This window comes from Typopeltis vanoorti, chromosome 7 (genome assembly GCF_054136105.1).
Source record: "Typopeltis vanoorti isolate ZY-2024b chromosome 7, IOZ_Tvanoo_1.0, whole genome shotgun sequence".
Classification (NCBI taxonomy): Eukaryota; Metazoa; Arthropoda; class Arachnida; order Uropygi; family Thelyphonidae; genus Typopeltis; species Typopeltis vanoorti.
In genome coordinates this window covers 133322793-133340808 of record NC_143555.1, presented here as the reverse complement: position 1 = coordinate 133340808, position 18016 = coordinate 133322793, and the positions used below count along the sequence as shown (strand labels likewise).

Here is an 18016-nt window from a genome sequence, read left to right as displayed (position 1 = left end):
ACTTTAGTTACATTCTCAATGGAGAAATAGAACTAGTAAAATATTTCAGCTATTTAGGCACAGCTTTTAGTGAAGGTGGCAAATTGAAAACAGAATGAGCAAAGCTAGTATAGTAGAGAGCCAGCTGAATAAATTTATATGGAATAAGAGAGAAATTAGTCAGAACACTAAACTAGCTATATACAAGACAGTCTTCAAACCAGTTTTAAGTTATGGTTCTGAGAGTTCGATTAGAAATATGGTACATGATCAAAGACCAAAGAACACAGATATCTGATAACATATAAGACTTCCCACACGGTTACAGATATCTGAGTTCCAAGAAAAATTAAGAGAGTGAACAGATGGCAAATCATGTTTAAAAAATGAAGATATCAGGAAGGAACTTAACATTGTTATTATTCAGGAATGTGAAGAGAGCTAATTCAAGGTGGTACGATCACTTAAGCAGAAGAGAATCGGAAAAAGCTTGGCTAGCAAAACACATTTTTGCAGGGGGGAAAAAAGTCCCAATGTTCAAAGTACCTTAAATAGACTGAAATATAAGATCTGACAAGCTTGGTATTTGCCAGATTACATGTTAATTTGGAGGAAGATTGTCAATTTGAATTAGTAATAATGTAAACATTTATGTTGTACTATCTTGGTATTCTGTACACCCCTTGAAGTACATATCAGGAATTTGATGTGTGATAGTGGTTGATGCTAGTGTTTTTAGTTGGTTGATATTGTAGCAGAGCAGTTCTGAAACTGAAAGCAATTTATTTAATTACTTGAATGAGTTCAGAGCTAGGGTATTGGAAAATATTAAAGAAAATTGTTTAAGAAGTTATTTATGTTTAGTAAAGGCACCTGTTGATAGCAGTGGAGCTAGAACCTGCAGTTGACCTGACACTCAGTATGTCATCAGCATGTGTTGACTGACAGCTGTCTTTTTCTCTCTCTCTCTGCTCGACACTAGTAGTTGGTATAGAAGAGAGAGAAATATTGGAAAATTCAAATGCTATGGAACAACAATAATATTATTGTTTCATAACATTAATAATGATGATAATAAATACTATTATTAGCACCAAACCTCCATGGAGTTAAGACTTATCCAACATTTCCACACTCTCTTCACATTCTCAGGTAATGCATTCCACTCACCAGCCCCTCTCCATGCAAAAAACCTGCTCTTCAGGAAATTACAACGTATACTGAGGACCAGCCACGTCCTCTAGATCTACCTGGAGTTTACCAGGTCCCTTGTTGTTGCAAACTGTCTTACTATGGCCAAACAGGCTGGACAGCTAATATCAGGATATCTGAACATAAGGATTATATCCGTTTCCACCATTACAGCCACTCAGGACATGCTGACCATGCTTTGGACACCCGCCATAAAATACGTTGGAAGAAAGCCTCCTTACTACACTGCAGCAAGTTTAAATATGAGAGATTATTCTTAGAATCAGCCTCAGCTTTAAGAAACTCCCCAAACTTCAATACATTTGAATGCATGAGACTGCCCCAAATATGGGAGGCTTGCATTCTTAGAACATCAGCCCAACAGCCAAGATTAATACCCAATTGGCCCACTGTGTGGCACCTTTAGCACTCTAGGACTGACTTCAGTTGTTGTCTTCAGCCATATTTATTCAGTATTAGTGCCTGCGTGCACATTTCATTAATTTTTATGTTCCCTGAAGATGGTAATGTAACATTACCGAAATATAGGAAGTATTAATTAAAGTTATTTAATTAATATAATAGTATATGTTGTCTTTCCTTAAAATTAACAGTTATGTATCACCAACGTATAAGTCTATCTACAAGAATAACGTATACTGAATATTTATGATAACTAAGTAATACTTCTGGTATTTTGGCAAAGTCAAATTGTCATCATCAGGGGATCACAGAATGATATGTGGATGAAAGTACTAACATTGGATAAATGAGGCTGAAGAAATGCATTCAAAGTTGGGCTTAGAGTCCTAAATGCCCCCCCCCCCCCACGCTGAATTGGGTGGCCTTGGCCTGAAGATCTGAGGATGAGTGCTTCCCAATAGCCTCCCATTTCTTATTTTATGAAGCTCTTTGCTGAAGAGTTTGAAACATCGGGAAAGGTCATCCAAAAGTCAGCATTCAGGTGGTGGTGAGCTCTTCTTCTATCACACTAATGGATTTGTTCGTGTCATCAAGGGGAACATGAGTAGCTGCAATGTTTTTCCTTATTATCCATCATATGGGTTGACTTTCCATAAAATTAATTAAGAAATAAAATGGAAGTTTTATTAAAACTACATGTGCATACAGAAGAATTGGAACAACAGTGGAAACATTATGCCCTTCGATTGGAAAAATACCTGGTTCGATTCTCATCATGATGAGGGGAATCCTTATATGGGCTTTTTCAATTGAAGGTGAGTTAGCTGATCTCATACGGAGATAGCAGGGTTTTTCTCCTGGAAACTGAGGTGTTTCATTCCACTTACAGACAAGTCAGCTTTCAGAACACACAATTTACAGACAAAAATACTGTTCTTGGTGATGTTGGGTGGTAGATGGTGTTGTGGTAGTAGTGTCATAGTAGGAGAATTAAGTAGTAGTGAAGAGGGTGAGATGTATTTAACGAAGTAGAGTGTCCTCCTGAGATAAGTCCTTAATCTCCCTGGAGGTGTCATGTAACAACAACAACAATAATAATAATAATAATACAGCCTGATTAAAAAAAAAAAATGATGTGCTGATGGTTTCAAAGTATTTTTTAAATTTCTTGATTTACTTAAGGAAAGCAAAGCAACTATTGGTATTTCCTTTCCTTAGTGATTAGAATAAAGTAAAATATTTTAACCTACCTACTGGCTAAATTGCATGAAATACACAAACCACATTGATTATTTAAGGATTAAAACATGAAGCTGCTTAGTGCCTGTTATCATGTAATAGCTTACTCTGCTGTTAATGGATTAACTGTAACAAAGAGACTGATCTTTGTCTGCTTGACCTAAAGTGTATCGTTTTACTTTGACTTTCCTTTATTGCCCTTCAGTATGTTAACTTTTTGCTTTGCAATTTATTTACTTACCTATTTATTTACTGTTTGTTCCCAAAGATAAAATGGAATATCACGTATATGTGAAAATAATCTGTTTCGAAATGTTACAAGATATCAGCCTTAGTAAGAACTTATTTACTGCCTTTAGCAATGAATTTATTTACTAATGGTAAATTTGTTATATTTTATTTTTCAGATCAGTGCAGTACAGCAACATAATTGACGTTATTTTACTGACAACGTTGTAGAAATTATTTTCACACTGTTTTCAAATGCATTGAAAATTGTCATGTTAATTGAAATAAATATTATTATTATTTATTATTTCGTGACACCTCCAATGAGTTTTAAGACTCATCGAGGGAGAACACCTACTCTACAACTTTCTGTCTCCACCACTATATCAAACATCTACTACTCACCACTACCGCCAATACTAATATTTTTGTCTAAATTGTGTGTTCTGAAGGGCTGATTTGTCTGTATGCAGGATGAAAAACCCAAGTTTCCTGGAGGAAAAATCCCTGCTGCCTCTGTATGAGATTGGCTAACTCACCTTCAGTTGAAAAAATCCATTGAACTTTTTTCTTTCAAAATACATTATGCGGATCATCGTGCTTCAATTTTTTATAAACCTTATATGATGTTAAATTGTATCACTCGCTTTTTCATTGTGAGACTTTTTTAATATAAAAAATTTATATCCAATAATATTTTGGTAGAATATCAGTTGCTTTCACCTTTAGCTTAAAATTGTGATAGATGATTTTAGTAGATTGCTCATTTCAATAATATCCGAGTCTTAACTGTTGTAGATAGGATGCAGTGGAAATGAATGAAACATATCCTATACAAACTGATTCAAAATTTATGCTCATTTTTAAGGTTTTCAGGCATCTCCCCTCTGCTCCAGGAACTGAATTATAATCTACTCTTTGTCTTCCTACTGTTTAAAAGTTTGCACAGTCTTCATTTTGCTATTTTGAGAAAAGAAATCAAATTATAATATTGTTGTGCCTTTTGATGCATCTGAAACTGGAATATTTCTTTGCAATCTAACTATTTCAGCCACTACCTTCTTTTCATCAGCTGTTTGCAGAAATTATTCTAAGTTTTACAATTATATAATAACTTGAAAGGAAATATTCAGTTGTTTGCTGAATGATGCAAAATTAGGTAGAGTAATAGCAAAAAGCAAAAGAGATTTTTCTTTTTTTTGCTCCAGCTTAATGATGATATTCATCCATTTAACTCCCACTTGGTTAAGAATTATCAATACGTTAGCACAAGAAGATTATATTTAATATATTGCCAGATATTTCAGTTTTTAAAATAACAAATTATCATCAGTGGCTTGACAGGAAACAGTCTTTTAAAAGGTAGAATACAAACAATTGATCGTTCAAAATTAGAACAAGCCGTGTGATGTTACATCACTAATCACAATATCATTTCACTGAAGAAATGTAAACATAAGAGTGCAGAAATAAATTACATGTATAAGTTCACAATGTCATACAAAAAACTTAATTTATAAAATCATATTAAAGATATCATTAGATAGATGTAGTATCTTGAAGGTATTAAAAAAAAAATTTAATGTGTTATTTGGATCAGACTTTCCTATATTTTTGACAAGGATATGCAGCCTTTTTTGTTCAAGTTAGGGTGTTGAAGTAGGGCCTCAGCACTCTCTTCGAATAGGCGTTCGAATTTATATTGGTATTTCTGTAGAAGACGACTTTTAGACCGGAGAATGTTGTGGTTTGTCTCTATTCCGTGTTGCGCCAATCCAGACTTATCGGATTTGTTGTGAAGAATATAAGATTGATGTTCTTGTATCGGGGTGCTTAAGGGTCAAAGCTGTATAACTGAGAGGAGACCTCCACATAGCCTTTAAAGGAATGCGGAGAACCGACCAGGGCTTCTGACCTAATGTCCAATCCTCACCTTCTCGTGGTGCACCCTGTTGGGTATCTACTTTGATACTGAACGAACGAAGATGGGCTGGCAGTTTGGGATTTAGCCGACCAAATTGTATTCTTATTGGTTAAACCAAAATAAAAAATGATGGTACAACATGACAAAATTTCATGCCGGCTGGGGCTTCGCCCGGTTAAACAAGGCCCCCGTTGTTTTCGCCAGGGAACCAGGGCGAACAGCGAAAAGTCAGCTACTGGAACAAATCTGAAAACAAACCCCAACTCAACATCACCAGAGTTAAAGATCGGTACTATCAACGTAAGAAGCCTGAATGGCAAAGAAATGGAGCTAGCTGAGGAATTAGATAAGTACCAGATCGACATAATAGGGGTGACTGAAACAAAAAAGACCAAAACTGGTGAGATCTTTCTGAGCAATAAATACAAAATGTTATATTCAGGCAATGACAATCAAGGAAAAGAAGGAGTAGCCATAGTATTCAACACAAAATACGAGGCTAATCTTCTTGAATGGCAGTCAGTCTCAAGTAGAGTAATGTGGGCAAATATGAGAATGGGGAACTGGACAATGAGACTTATTTGTGCCTATGGTCCCACAGAAGGTTCTACTAAGATAGAAGTGGAGGAATTTTTTGAGGCTTTAGAAAAAGCAACTGACACAATGAAAAAGGAAAAGTTGGTCCTTGTTGGGGATCTAAATAGTAGAGTAGGAAATGATTGTGAGACATACAAAAATATTCTGGGAAAATTTGGAGAAAAGAGCAAAGCTAATAATAATGGCAAATATCTGTTGGATTTCTGCTCAGGACATGGACTGGTTATTACTAACACCATGTTCCAACATAAAAATGTGCACAAATTCACATGGAGAGAAGAGGCTAGGAACAAGAAAAGTCTCATTGACTATGTTATTGTTGATAGTGATGTTTTCTCCCTGGTGCAGGACACCAGAGTGTACAGGGGATTTGAAATTGGAAGTGATCACTATTTAGTCTTGAGCAGGATAAAATTGAATTTCATATTGAAAAGAATAACATGTAAGAAAGTTTTAAAGCGAATAAAAGTTGAGCAGCTCTCAGATGTGAACTGTAGACTAAAATACAGAAATATTATTGAAAAGAAAATGAAAGAGTTTGAGAACAGGAATCAAACCTTGGAGATTCAGTGGCAAACTCTGAAGGAAACATTGATTGATTCTGCCAGAGAGGCATGTGGTGAGGTTGTGTGCAAGGATAAAAAAATCAGAACTCCCTGGTGGACACAGGAAGTTAAAGAGGCAGTGAAGAAAAAGAAGAAAGCATATCAAAAGTTCCTGGCAAATAAGTCAGCTTTTACTCTTACAGAATACAGAGACAAATGTAAGAAAGCTAAACAGTGTGTAAAACTAGCTAAACAAAAGTCATGGGAGGACTTTGGCAAGAATATAGAAAATAAATATCAAGAAGGTGGCAAAATATTCTGGAGGTTGTTGAAGAAGCTTAGGAATGGAGGAAAGAGTGCTGTAAAAGGAATTAGAGATGATAAAGGTGAAATGAAAACAGGAGAAAAAGATATCCTTGAAGTATGGAGTAATTACTTTGAAAAACTGCTAAATGAAACAAGCAGTGATGACAGCACAGTGATAAAAAACACTGACCAGGCATGCAGTCAGGAATACATATCCATACTTGAAGTAGAAAAAGCCATCAAAGGCTTGAAATGTGGAAAGGCAGCAGGAGTAGATGATATTCGACCAGAAATGCTGAAGTATGGTTTTATAAGAGTCTTACAGTGGCTGCACTGCATAGTTCAGAAAGCCTGGACAGAGGGACGAATTCCCGATGATTGGAGTAGAGCTCTCATAGTACCCATATATAAAAAGGGAAATAAAACTGAATGTGAGAATTACAGAGGTATTTCCCTACTGAGTGTTCCTGGCAAGATCTATGCAAGTATACTTGAGAAACGGTTGAGAAGAATTGTGGAAGAAAAGCTTGGTGAATAACAAGCTGGATTCAGGCCAAATAGAGGCTGTCAGGATCAGATCTTCACTTTACGACAAATAGTCGAGAAAGCATGGGAATATAACAAAGATCTGTATTTAAGTTTTGTCGATTTGGAAAAGGCATATGACAAGGTGCCAAGAGAGAAGCTATTCAATACGCTGCAGTTATATGGTGTCAATGGAGCATTATATCAAGCAATACTTAGTCTTTATTTGAGTTGTGAGTCAGCAGTTAGAATTGAAGGAAGTACAGGAAGATGGTTTAATGTTAAATCTGGTGTGAGACAAGGATGTACATTATCCCCTCTGTTATTCATTATCTATATGGATCACATTATGAAGGAATGTGGTATTAAACCTGATATCAAAATTGGAGATGTTAATGTCAGCTCTTTGCTTTATGCGGATGATGTTATACTTCTAAATAAATCCGCTACAAGTCTGCAAGATTCTCTGACTAAATTGAATAGCTGTTGTAATAGATATGGTATGAAGGTCAGCAATAAAAAGACAAAGACAATGAAAATAGGCAGAATCATTGAAAATGTCAACTGTGTTGTGAATGGAGAACCTGTGGAACAAGTAAAACATTTCAGCTACTTAGGCACAATTTTTACTGAAGATGGTAAACTAAATATAGAAATAGACAACAGAATCAGCAAAGCTGGTATCGTGGGAAGTCAATTGAATAAATTCATATGGAATAAGAAAGAAATTAGTCGGAACACTAAATTAGCTGTATACAAGACTGTGTTCAAACCAATTTTAACTTATGGATCTGAGAGCTGGGTCAGAAGTAAAACACTTGACCAAAGACTAGAGACTGCAGATATGAGAGTCCTGAGAAAGATTAGAGGCGTGAACAGATGGCATCAATGGCAATATCATATTAAAAATGAGGATATTAGGAAAGAACTTGACATTGTCAGCATCCAGGAATGCGTTAGCAGAGCTAATCTCAGATGGTATGGTCACTTAAATAGAATGGGAGAGGAAAGATTAGCAAAACAAGTGTTCTCTGCCAGGTTGTCAGGAAAACGACCCAGAGGAAGACCAAGATATAGGTGGATTGATACGGTACAAAGTGCCTTAGACGATAGAAATATAAGATCTGATAATGTTGGAGTCTTGACAAGTAACAGACTGATTTGGAGGAAAATTGTAGATAGGAAGTTAGTAATGATGTAATTTTTTCATGTAGTACTGTCATATCCTGTACACCCCTTGAGGGTACATGGCAGGAATTTGATGATGATGATGATGTTCTTGTATCTTTTTTCTATAGAGCGTCCAGTTTATCCAAAGTAAGAAAGATGGCAGTCACATGGAACTTGGTATACACCAGGAAGAGACATAGTTGAGTGTTTATCTTTAGACGATAGGAAATAGGTGGATATTTTATTGATAGAAATATAAGTAGCTGTTAGATCATATTTCTTCAGAATTCTTGAAATTGGTTCTGAAATTCTGGAGATATATGGGATTGGAACTCGATGTATCCATTCTTTGTTGTTTTGGTTTGGATTGTAGGATTCGAACAGATGTTGTGTAGTAGTCCTTTCGGAGAAAACATTTAATTTCATGTAATGTTTGATAGTAGAAAGGTCTTTATGTATCCGATGTGGAGTTGAACATTTAGTTCTCGCTTATCGAATTAAACATTTAATGATTCCTGTCTTTTGAGAAGGATGATGAGCATATTGTTTGTGAATGTAACGTCCACTAAAAGTGGGTTTTCTGTAAACAGATGTTAAATTACCTGATGGTGAGTGGAAGAGAAGAATGTCTAAAAAAGGATAATTTGTTACCTTTTTTTTTTCATTTTCCATGGTGAACTTGAAAATGAAATGAAATGAAAATCAATGCTTTTGACTAAAAAGGAAGGTAAGGAATCGATGTTGTGAGGCCACACTGTAAAAATGTCTTCTATATGTCTAACCCAGAATGAAGGTTGTGGATATATAGATGAAAAAAGGATGTCTTCTAATTGCTCCAAATAAAAGTTGACTAGAGCAGGGGAAAGTGGACTTTCATGGCAGTTCCTTCTATTTGCTTGTAGAATTTGTTTTGACACTCAAAATATCCGGAGTGCATTACAAATCCAAATAATTTTACAATATCTTGTGGGAAGATGTCAGTGAGTAATTCTACATCTAAGCTCACCATAAGCTCAGTAGGTTGTGAGGAGGCATTTTTTAATTTATTTAAGAAATTTGAAGAGTTTTTCAAAAAAGCGCAAAATTTGCCTATATGTGATTTCAATCAGTTCGCTAGATATTTGGCTATGCGGTAAGTGGGTGAATCAATACAGTCTACAATAGGACACAGAGGAATGTCTGTCTTGTGGATTTTTGGTCGACCATAAAACCTAGGAGGTCTTGCAAAATGAATTTTTAACCTTTCTATGATGTTTGCATCTAAACTTATAACTTAGAAGGGAATTTAATTTCCTCAGTTACCTGTTAGTGGGGTTATGATCCAGTTCTTTACCACTTGATTTAGTCTCTTGACTCTGGGTATAAACAACAAATCAGATGATAACCACAGCAATTAACTTTAATGAAAGTACAGATATTTCATACTGAAAATAACAGATAAAGTGCATCATCATCATCAGTGTGTAGAAAGAAGCAAATTAAAGAACAGGAATACAAGGTACATACAACAGTTGGTTTACCAATTAATAGCAGTTGCCATGAGCTAGAAATCAATATGTTAATAAGTAATATTAAAACAATTTTTGATGTTTATATAAAATGAAAACTCCCATTGTTTTGGGAGAGAGATAATTGTTCCAATTCAAATTAGGCCAATGTAAAAGGGCTTCTCAACTTTCTTTGAAATGGCATCCATATTTAAAACTGCTTCAATGGAGAAGACAAACTTCATCCTACCAGATACTGTGTTTAGTGTCAATACTATGCTGTACCAGACCAGACTTTTGAAGTTTTACGTATTCAATGTAATATTGATGTTCATTAATTATTTTTTCCACAGAATGGCCTGGCTGCCCAAAGTATGTCTAATTACATTCACAAGGAATCTGGTAAACACCAGCTAATGATAGAGGTGACAGATTGTCTTTTGTAGATGGTAACAAATTAAAAATTTGGTTATCATCTGGAGTATACACATATATGCAAAGAAACAAGCTGCACTACAATCTACATGGTATGCTAAAGTTACTGACCAACCTTTACAACTATTGGCCTGACCTCTGTTGTAAAAAAAAAAAAAAAAAAAAAAAAAAAAAAAAAAAAAAAAAAACAAACAAACAATAAAAAAAAAACCTTACTACATCAAAGCTAGAGTTCTGTTATTATTATCTATTAGGTTACAAAATTAAATTAAGCTGGAGAGCAAACATGTTTATAAAAAGAAAAAAAAAGTAAATTAATAAATAAAATAAAATATATAAAAATCACCCATATAGTATACATATAAATTACAACACACTGGTATGGATGGTGGCCAATAAAAGTTGAAAAACTGCTTAGAGTCCTAAGGGTTTGCCGGAAATTTTTTAATTAAGGTTTTCCAGTTTTAATCCCGTTTTTTAATTAAGCAGGAGAGCAACATGTTTATAAAAAGAAAAAAATTTTTTTTTTCTTTTTATAAACATGTTGCTCTCCAGCTTAATTTAATTTTGTAACCTAATAGATAATAATAATAACAGGACTCCAGCTTTGATGTAGGAAGTTTTTTTTTTACACCAGAGGTCAGGCCAGTTGGTCAGTAACTTTAGCATGCCATGTAGATTGTAGTGCAGCTTGTTTCTTTGTATATATGTGTATACTCCAGATGATGACCTAAATGTGAAGGTCGAAATGTCAAGTGTTTGTTTTGGTTTATATTAAACTAAAGTTTTACTCTAACATGGTAGTTATTAGTAAGGTTGAGGGAGAGAGAGAGGATCATACATTATGTGCTCTGTTAATTAAAGATTTGATAACAGCAATTTTTTGGGAGGTGTGATGAGCAGGCTTTTGATGAATGTATCTACCAGTAAAGTTAGGTTTTTGATAAACTGGTTGACAAAGTATTGGAAACTATGCAAATAAGAAGGATATCCAAAAATGGTAAACTACCAGCATCTTCTTTTTCCATGATGAATTGAGTGAGCTGGTGATGGCTATTGATCAAAGGTAGGAATGTGGTAATTTCAGTTTCAGAATGAGGACAAACCTCAAAAATTGATGTAACAAAACTAAGGAGACGGTTGGGAATGGATGGATAAGAACTAGGTATTTTCCAGATAGTTCAAAAATTGTTTGTCAAAAGTGAAGATAGAGAGGTACCCATGATAATGCCTTCAAGCTATCTATAGATCTTGTTTTTCTAGCTGAAATATTCTGATTGCATAACAAATTCAAAACTCTGCACATCAGGAGGGAAATCATCATATAGTAAACTAGTAGTGTCAGATAACGAAATGTTGGTAAAAAAGGAAACAATGTCAAAGCTGACTAACAAATCCAATGCTTTTTTTTTTTTTTTTTTGAGAAGTATGGAATTCGTGATGAATGAAAGATTGTCCAATAATGGCAATTAATAAACATAAAAGAAATTTAGCAATTCTATAGGTGGGTGAGTCAATACAATTCACAATGGGTCTTAATGGACAACCTTCTTTATGAATTTTTGAAAGACTATATAAATGAGGAGTCCTTCCTAAATGGGTGCATAACTTATTCAAAGTATTTTCATCCCAGCTAGCAACTTCATCAAGGAGCTTATTTAATTGTTTAATATAATTTGTGTTTTTGTATGGTTAGAACTAATTTCTTGATAGGTGGGATTTATCCTGTATCCTGAGAGGAAGATAGACTGTCTTTTACAGCATGCCTCTATCAAGAAATCTCCCTGATGCTAAGAACCTTTATCCAGGATGAACTAACCAATGCCAAAAACTTTTTCCCCCTTGTTCTGTATGCTCCTGGCACTAATGCCAGGAGCATACAGAACAAGGGGAAAAGTTTATGCTCACTGTTTATGCCCTCCCCTTATGCTCACTGCTATCCTTAAAAGCTCTAATTTCCCTGATTTTGCACATCCACTTTCACTTCATTCAACCACACTTTTTTCAAACTCTGAACATCAAATCCATTCAAATGCAAACCATCCTTCTTGTTTAAGTCCTTTCATCCATCAAACTAGCTCCACACATCCATGAACACCACGTTATTCCTCCTGCATGACCTATGCATTGACTCATTCACTATTATGGCTCTCCTCAGCTCAACTCTGTCATACTGCGACAACAAACTCACTATCTTCACTTTCTCACTCTTTTCTTTTGCTACTTCCAGTAACTCTTTCATGTTCTCACTCATGCCAAACTTTTCTCATTTCAAATCATTCTTTTCAGCCAAAACAATCAACTCTTTCACTTTACTCTTTTGCACTTTAATAGTCTTGCCAACATCATTCATTTTTGCACCTGGGAAGCACGATTTTGTTACTCTTGCCAATCACCTCTTATGATAGAATCGCCATAGAAGACTTGCTCCTTAATTTTACTTTCTCTGTTAGTCAAGCATTTCGTTCTCTTTTCTCACATTTCTTTCTTTCTGATATCAGCTGATCCACTCGCCAGGTTTTTGCATTCATTACTGCTTCATCCTGTGTATCACTCTGCATAACTGAGCTATCTCCCTAATTACTGCTCTTCATTCTTTATATCTGTCATGCTACTATTCCTTCAATCAACACTTTTGCTCCCCCTCTCATTTGTGTTGCTTTTAACCTCTCTTTCAATCCTATCTGCCATTACACCATCACACACTTTGTGTATATTCTCTTTCCATCCACTTCTTCAAACTCTTAACCTGGCCCTCACTTTCATAGCAATTTCCCACCACTATCCTTTTAAAACTAAAGTCCATTTGCTGTTGGTAATGCATACATCTTGCTGACATTGCACTGTACGAAGTCCCTTTGGTTGAATTCCTTATACGATGATGACTTGGATGCTATTGTTCTGTTTCACATCAATGCCATGTTGTATGCTATGTAGCGTAATGTGCAGACAGACTGTATTAACTATATTTAAATAAAATTTTTAACTTAAATCTAATTACCACCACAATACAATCTAATTCTAACACAATTTTTAACTAATATCATTATTTTTTCCAAAGTAAACAACTTATCTTTCAGAGCTCTCCAAACAGGTCTATCACCATATGTCACATGACATAGGGTGGTTGAGCATATGTTTTGGCTGTTACATGACAGCCAAAATGCAATATTTTGGCTGTCATGTAACAATTTTTGACTGTCATATGTCTGTTATGCAATAGTCTTCCATGCTGCATCCTGTCAAAAACCTTAGCAAAGTCTAAAAGTATAATGGCATACATTCCCCTTGTCTTTCTCAACAGTTACATTATAAAATGTGAGCAAATTGCTCAAACACGACCTTCCCTGAGTAATGTGCTATTCATTCCCAAGTATAGATTCTGTCAATCCATTACTGTATACAAGCTCTTACTAACTTTCCAGAATCTTCTTTATAACTCCAGAGATACTGATAAGTCAATTCCAGTGCACAAGTGGTGGTGGTTAAGCTAAATACTTAGTATTCATGTTGATATCTCATCAGGCCCCATTGCAGAATTCTCATTTAGTTTGTGCAAAAGCACCAGTACCTCTTCCTCCTCCTCATACATGAGAGTTTCTTTATCTATTGAAGAGGTAGTAGTGAACACCAGATTGGTATTTTATTTAGTAGAGTGGGCACTCATTAGTTGAGCAATCCTTCTTTTCATCATCATTGACATGAGTTTTTATATAAAGCGGTTAAAAAGATATAGTAAACAAGATGCAGTGATTTGAATAAATGGTGACATTGAGTTCATTATTCGGCTAAAATATTTCATTATCTGAATGCATTCAAATATTTTGTATCTTTCAGAAGAAGAAGAAGAAGCATTTAGAAAGCTCCAATAAAAAATCATTGAACTTCATAAAATTAATCTGTGAACTATTTCTAGTTTGTTTTGTGTAGAATGATGATGATGATCAGATAATTTGAAGTAGTTTTGTTCAGCCCCACTTTTGAATAATCAAAGCTTTTGCTATAATTTATTTTTGCGTTTTCTTTTTAATTTTTTTTATCTTACATTATTACTATTATTTTTGTGTTTTTAATATTCTTTTCTAGTTTGGATGTCATGATTTTATGTTCTGTCTACCAACATCTGTAGATTCCTGCAAACCTAATTCCTCAGTACTGTGAACTTGTGGGTGCTAATCCATTATCTAGACCAAGTCCCTCAGAGTTTCTTAAAAGGTGTTCTATGGCAGATGGGTTTCTTAAAAATAAATTTGTAGAGGCATTATTATTTTTAGAAGAAATTCAGGTATGGCTTGGATTTATTTTATTCTGTAATGCAAATTTTTTTCATCAGTTGATTTACAGAGAAAGTGAATGATTTACAATAATTTACTTACTATAGTGATTTCCATGATATCTGGCCACCTGCTCACTATCTGCTCAGTATCCATTTATGAGCAGCTCGCTGTACAGGCTGGTTCTTCTTTGTAACTGGTCACACTACTGATGAGCTTCAAGCTGTCAGCCATTTAGCTGCTCAGCCATCATAGAAATGGTTTGGTATATGTCAGATATTGAGTGGTTAACTATCATGTCAAATATATATTGGGAGCTTGTTGAATTATAAACAGATGCCTGTAATTTTCTGTTTCTTTTTAGGCATCTGTTTATAATTCAGCAGCTCTCAAAATTGCATGCAGAATTTTGTGACTACAGTCAGCTCTCATTATAGCAAACACCTTATAACAAATTCAGTTGTTAAAAGAAAGGAAGTTCAACATGTACTAGAAACTGTTTATTATCAGACTATTCTGGCGGCCACTACAAGTGGTAAAAGTCAACTGTAAATGGTATATCATGTTTCTGTAGTATTTGGATCAAACTGAGTTTTCTTAATAGCTGATTTAAATATAAAAAAAAAATTAATTTCTCTCATCCTAGAGTAATAAATATGATATGCAGACCTCATTACTGCCATTTTTGATAGACTTGAAAGCCTGAAATATACTTGAATAACACATAATTCTAGTAACCATTAGCAAAAAGTCACTACCAGATTCCATATGAATACCACTGCTGTTCTAAAGAAAACTCAGTATACCAAATTATCTATTAATCAGATTATTTTGCTAGTCCCTATAGGTTTGCTTTAATGTGTGTTAACTGTATATTATGCTTCTTGTTTTTGACTTTCTGATTTGTGCATTGTTAGTATGGAACTGCTGCATAAATATTGTTAACAACTTTTTTTTTTTTTTTTTTTACAATGTGATATCATGTTATGTCTATAGTAAATGGTTGTTGCTGTATATTTTAATTTTATATTAATAATCACAATGGTTATCTGTCCATATTAAGCCTGATTTCAAATTTTAACACCTGAATACCCGTGAACAGAATCCCAATTCTAAACAGTGAATCACTTGGTATATTATATTCCAACATTTCTTTTATTTAAGAAGAGAGTTAAACTCAGTAAATGTTTTAAAATATAAATTTAAGACAGAAGTTTTTTCAATCGGCTATGCTACCAATTATATATATATGCATTAATCTTTTATCCAAGTGTAAGCAAACAAAGTTTGTGCCTGAAATTTGCCCGATTCCTGAAATATTTTCAGGACTGGGGCAACGCATGGTAAAGGGGTATAAGTTCTGATCACTTGCCTTAGTATCCCATAATGCAAAGCACATCTCCTTTTATTCCATATAAATTTATTTAGCTGACTTCCTACCATAGTAGCTTTACTAATTCTGTTGTCTATTTCCATATTTAATTTACCATCTCTACTAAATACTGTGCCGAAATAGGTAAAATGTTGTTCTATAGATTCTCCATTCACGATACAGTTCATGTTTTCAACGTTTTTGCCTATTTTCATTGTTTTTTAATTGATGATTTTCATACCAAACCCATTACAACAGTTATGCAGTTTGGTCAGGGAATCTTTCAACTTGTACCAGATTTATTCAGAAGTATAACATCATCTGCATAAATTAAAGAGCTAAGATTAACATCAACAATTTTGATATCAGATTTATTACCATTAGGTGCACCCTTGTCACACACCTGGCGTAACATCAAACCATCTTCCTGTACCTCCTTCAATTCTAACTGCTAATTTACAATTCAAGTAGAGACAACATATTGCTTGATATAATGTCCCATTTACACCATATAACTAGAGCATTTTGAAGAGCTTTCCTCTTGGCACCTTATCATATGCCTTTTCTAGATCAACAAAACTTGAATGTTAATCCTTGTTATATATTCCCAGGATTTCTCAACTGTTTGTCTTAAAGTGAAAATCTGATCCTCACAACTTCTATTTGGCCTGAATCCAGCTTGTTCTTCACCAAGCTTCTTCCTTCCACAATTTTTCTTTCCTGTTTCTCAAGTATACTTGCATAAATCTTACCAGAAACATTCAGTAGGGAAATACCTCTGTAATTCTCACATTGTTTTATTTCTCTTTTTGTATATGGGTACTATGAGAACTCTACTCCAATCATCTGGAATTCGACCCTCTGATCAGGTCTTCTGAATGATGTAATGCAGCTACTGTAAAACTTTTATACCTCTGTATTTGAGCATTTCTGGCTGAATTTCATCTACTCCAGCAGCTTTTCCATATTTGGTTTTTGATGACTTTTTTTTTTTTTCTGTTTCAAGTACTGATACAGGGTGTTCGGGATAAATTTGACATATTTATAATTAATTATATTTTTCCGTAAGTTACATGTATTAACACACACTTCTCTTCATTTAAAAGTTTGGACCCTTCTTCATTCATATACAAGATGTCAGAAAGGATGGATAGCTGGAACCCACCTGAATCATGGAAGAGAATAACTTGTATCATGATGATTCGTGCCCGCCATCAAAATAAGGATATTACGACTGCTGCCCAATGCTCCCTGAATACAGTAAAAACAATCAGGCATGAACTAGAGACTTGCAATGGTGACTACAAGGATGTAGCAAGAAGAAAGATCCCTAGCAGACGATCTGATTGCGTTCGTACAGCAGAATTCCTCGCAAATCTGCAGGAACAGGTGTTGAAGAACCCTGGCATTGGAATTCGGGCTTTGTTCGTGGAGTTGCTAACTGTAGTCAAGCCCTGGATAACAAGGGTAGCCAATGGTAGGTCGTATGTATGGCAGCAGGATTCGGCCCCTTGCCACACCTCTGGGAAAAGTCAAAAATGGTTGTCTGAAAATTTCTACGACTTCACCAGTCCAAATGTTTGGCCTCCAAACTCCCCAGACCTTAACCCCATGGATTATTTTGTATGGGGCGCAGTTGAAAAAGACACCAATCGCACTTCCAGTAATACAAAAGCCCAGTTAATGGATAAAATTAAAACAGTTTTTGCGGCCCTTCCCAGGGAGACTGTAGCATCAGCTTGTTCGAGGTTCCGAAGCAGAATTGAAGCTGTGATCGATGCTAATGGTGGTTATTTTGAGTAAATCTTGTTGATAGTATTGTAATTAACTCTGCCTGTAATGTTTTTTTGTCAATTCATTAAATTTAATAGATACAAAGAAGATTTTCTTTTTCCTTACGAAACTGTCAAATTTATCCCGAACACCCTGTATGTATTCCTGAATACATTCCTGTTGGGAGTTTTCTACCATCATACTGACACTACATGTTTCATTTTGTAGTCTTTCAAAGTAATTACTCCAGACATCTAGAATATCATTATCTTCACTTTTCGTTCCACTTTTATCATCTCTGATTCCTTTTACAGTATATTTTCGTCCATTTCTAAACTTTTTCAATAGCCTCCAGAATCTTTTGCCACCTTACTTATATTTATTTTCTGTGTTCTTAACAAAGTCTTCCTGTGACTTTTGTTTAGCTAGTTTTATTCATTTTATACAAAGTAAATTGCAATCTGTTTTTGGCAAAAATTACAAATTTCCTAATGACATAGTTAAGGAATTAATGTACGGTGTTTACAGAAAACTATGCAGAGACATTT

General features: G+C 34.7%; 1 protein-coding gene across 1 annotated transcript in view; it reads left to right on the top strand.

Moving 5' to 3' along the window:
* Positions 1 to 18016, top strand: part of yata (N-terminal kinase-like protein yata) — a 386793-nt gene that overhangs the window by 136711 nt on the left and 232066 nt on the right. Inside the window, exon 7 of the mRNA XM_090396135.1 lies at positions 14179 to 14334. Coding sequence (XP_090252261.1) covers positions 14179 to 14334 — 156 coding nt within the window. The remainder of the gene's footprint in view (positions 1 to 14178; positions 14335 to 18016) is intronic.